The 758-nt window shown below is 44.1% G+C and overlaps 1 protein-coding gene across 1 annotated transcript in view; it reads left to right on the forward strand.

Moving 5' to 3' along the window:
- RANBP9 (RAN binding protein 9) overlaps positions 1 to 255 on the forward strand; it is a 36,672-nt gene extending 36,417 nt beyond the window's left edge. The window contains exon 15 of the mRNA XM_008950040.1: positions 140 to 255. Within this exon, the coding sequence (XP_008948288.1) occupies positions 140 to 255 (116 nt within the window). The remainder of the gene's footprint in view (positions 1 to 139) is intronic.
- Positions 256 to 758: the final 503 nt, after the last annotated feature.

Below are 758 nucleotides of genomic sequence, written 5' to 3' on the forward strand. Positions count from 1 at the left end.
TCCTGCGCCTTCGCCACGGTGGAGGACTACCTGCACTAGCTATGCACCCGGAGCTGCCCCGCGCCGCGGCTCTGCCCGCTGGGCTCGGCGTTTTAATTATGTACTAAGGACGAGTCTGTCGCTTTATGTTGCTTCCTAGTTTACAGCATGATGCAAATGATTTCTAACTTAGCGTTAGGAGAAAGTGTCCATCGTAAACCTCTTAGACAACTAAGAGTCGAAAGTATCACCGATGATGTCAGGCATCCAAATTGACGAGTACCAATCCTTGAGACGATTGTCCAAAAGGAACCAAAAACCCTGCGAGTGGTGGTGGGCCGGGCGAGCAGAGAACAGGGAGGTGTCAGCACCCGGGTGATGTGCCCGTGGAGCCGGGGCACTCGCTGCCCGCCTCCACCCCCGGTGTCACATAGTTCAATCAGTGTAATTTGCAAAATGCATAAACACCCAATGGTTTGGATATATAGTGTTGATGGGAAGAAATGATATTTTTTAATGTGTACTGTAAAACTTGAATTACTCAGGAGCTGAGTGAATATGTTTGTTGCTACTTACAATCCCAACCTGTTGATCTTAGTAGGTTTTCTTTTTTTTTTTTTTTTTTGTTTTAACATGGTCTTTTCAACTTTGTTTCCTTGTTTAACTACAGACAGCTTCTGTTGTGTAGACTCACCAGTTTAACTGTTGTATTATAACAGTATTACATGTCAACACAGTGTGGTTATGACCTATTTATATAAAAACCAAATATTTAGTCA

Source organism: Merops nubicus, unplaced genomic scaffold (assembly GCF_000691845.1).
Source record: "Merops nubicus isolate BGI_N331 unplaced genomic scaffold, ASM69184v1 scaffold27531, whole genome shotgun sequence".
NCBI lineage: Eukaryota > Metazoa > Chordata > Aves > Coraciiformes > Meropidae > Merops > Merops nubicus.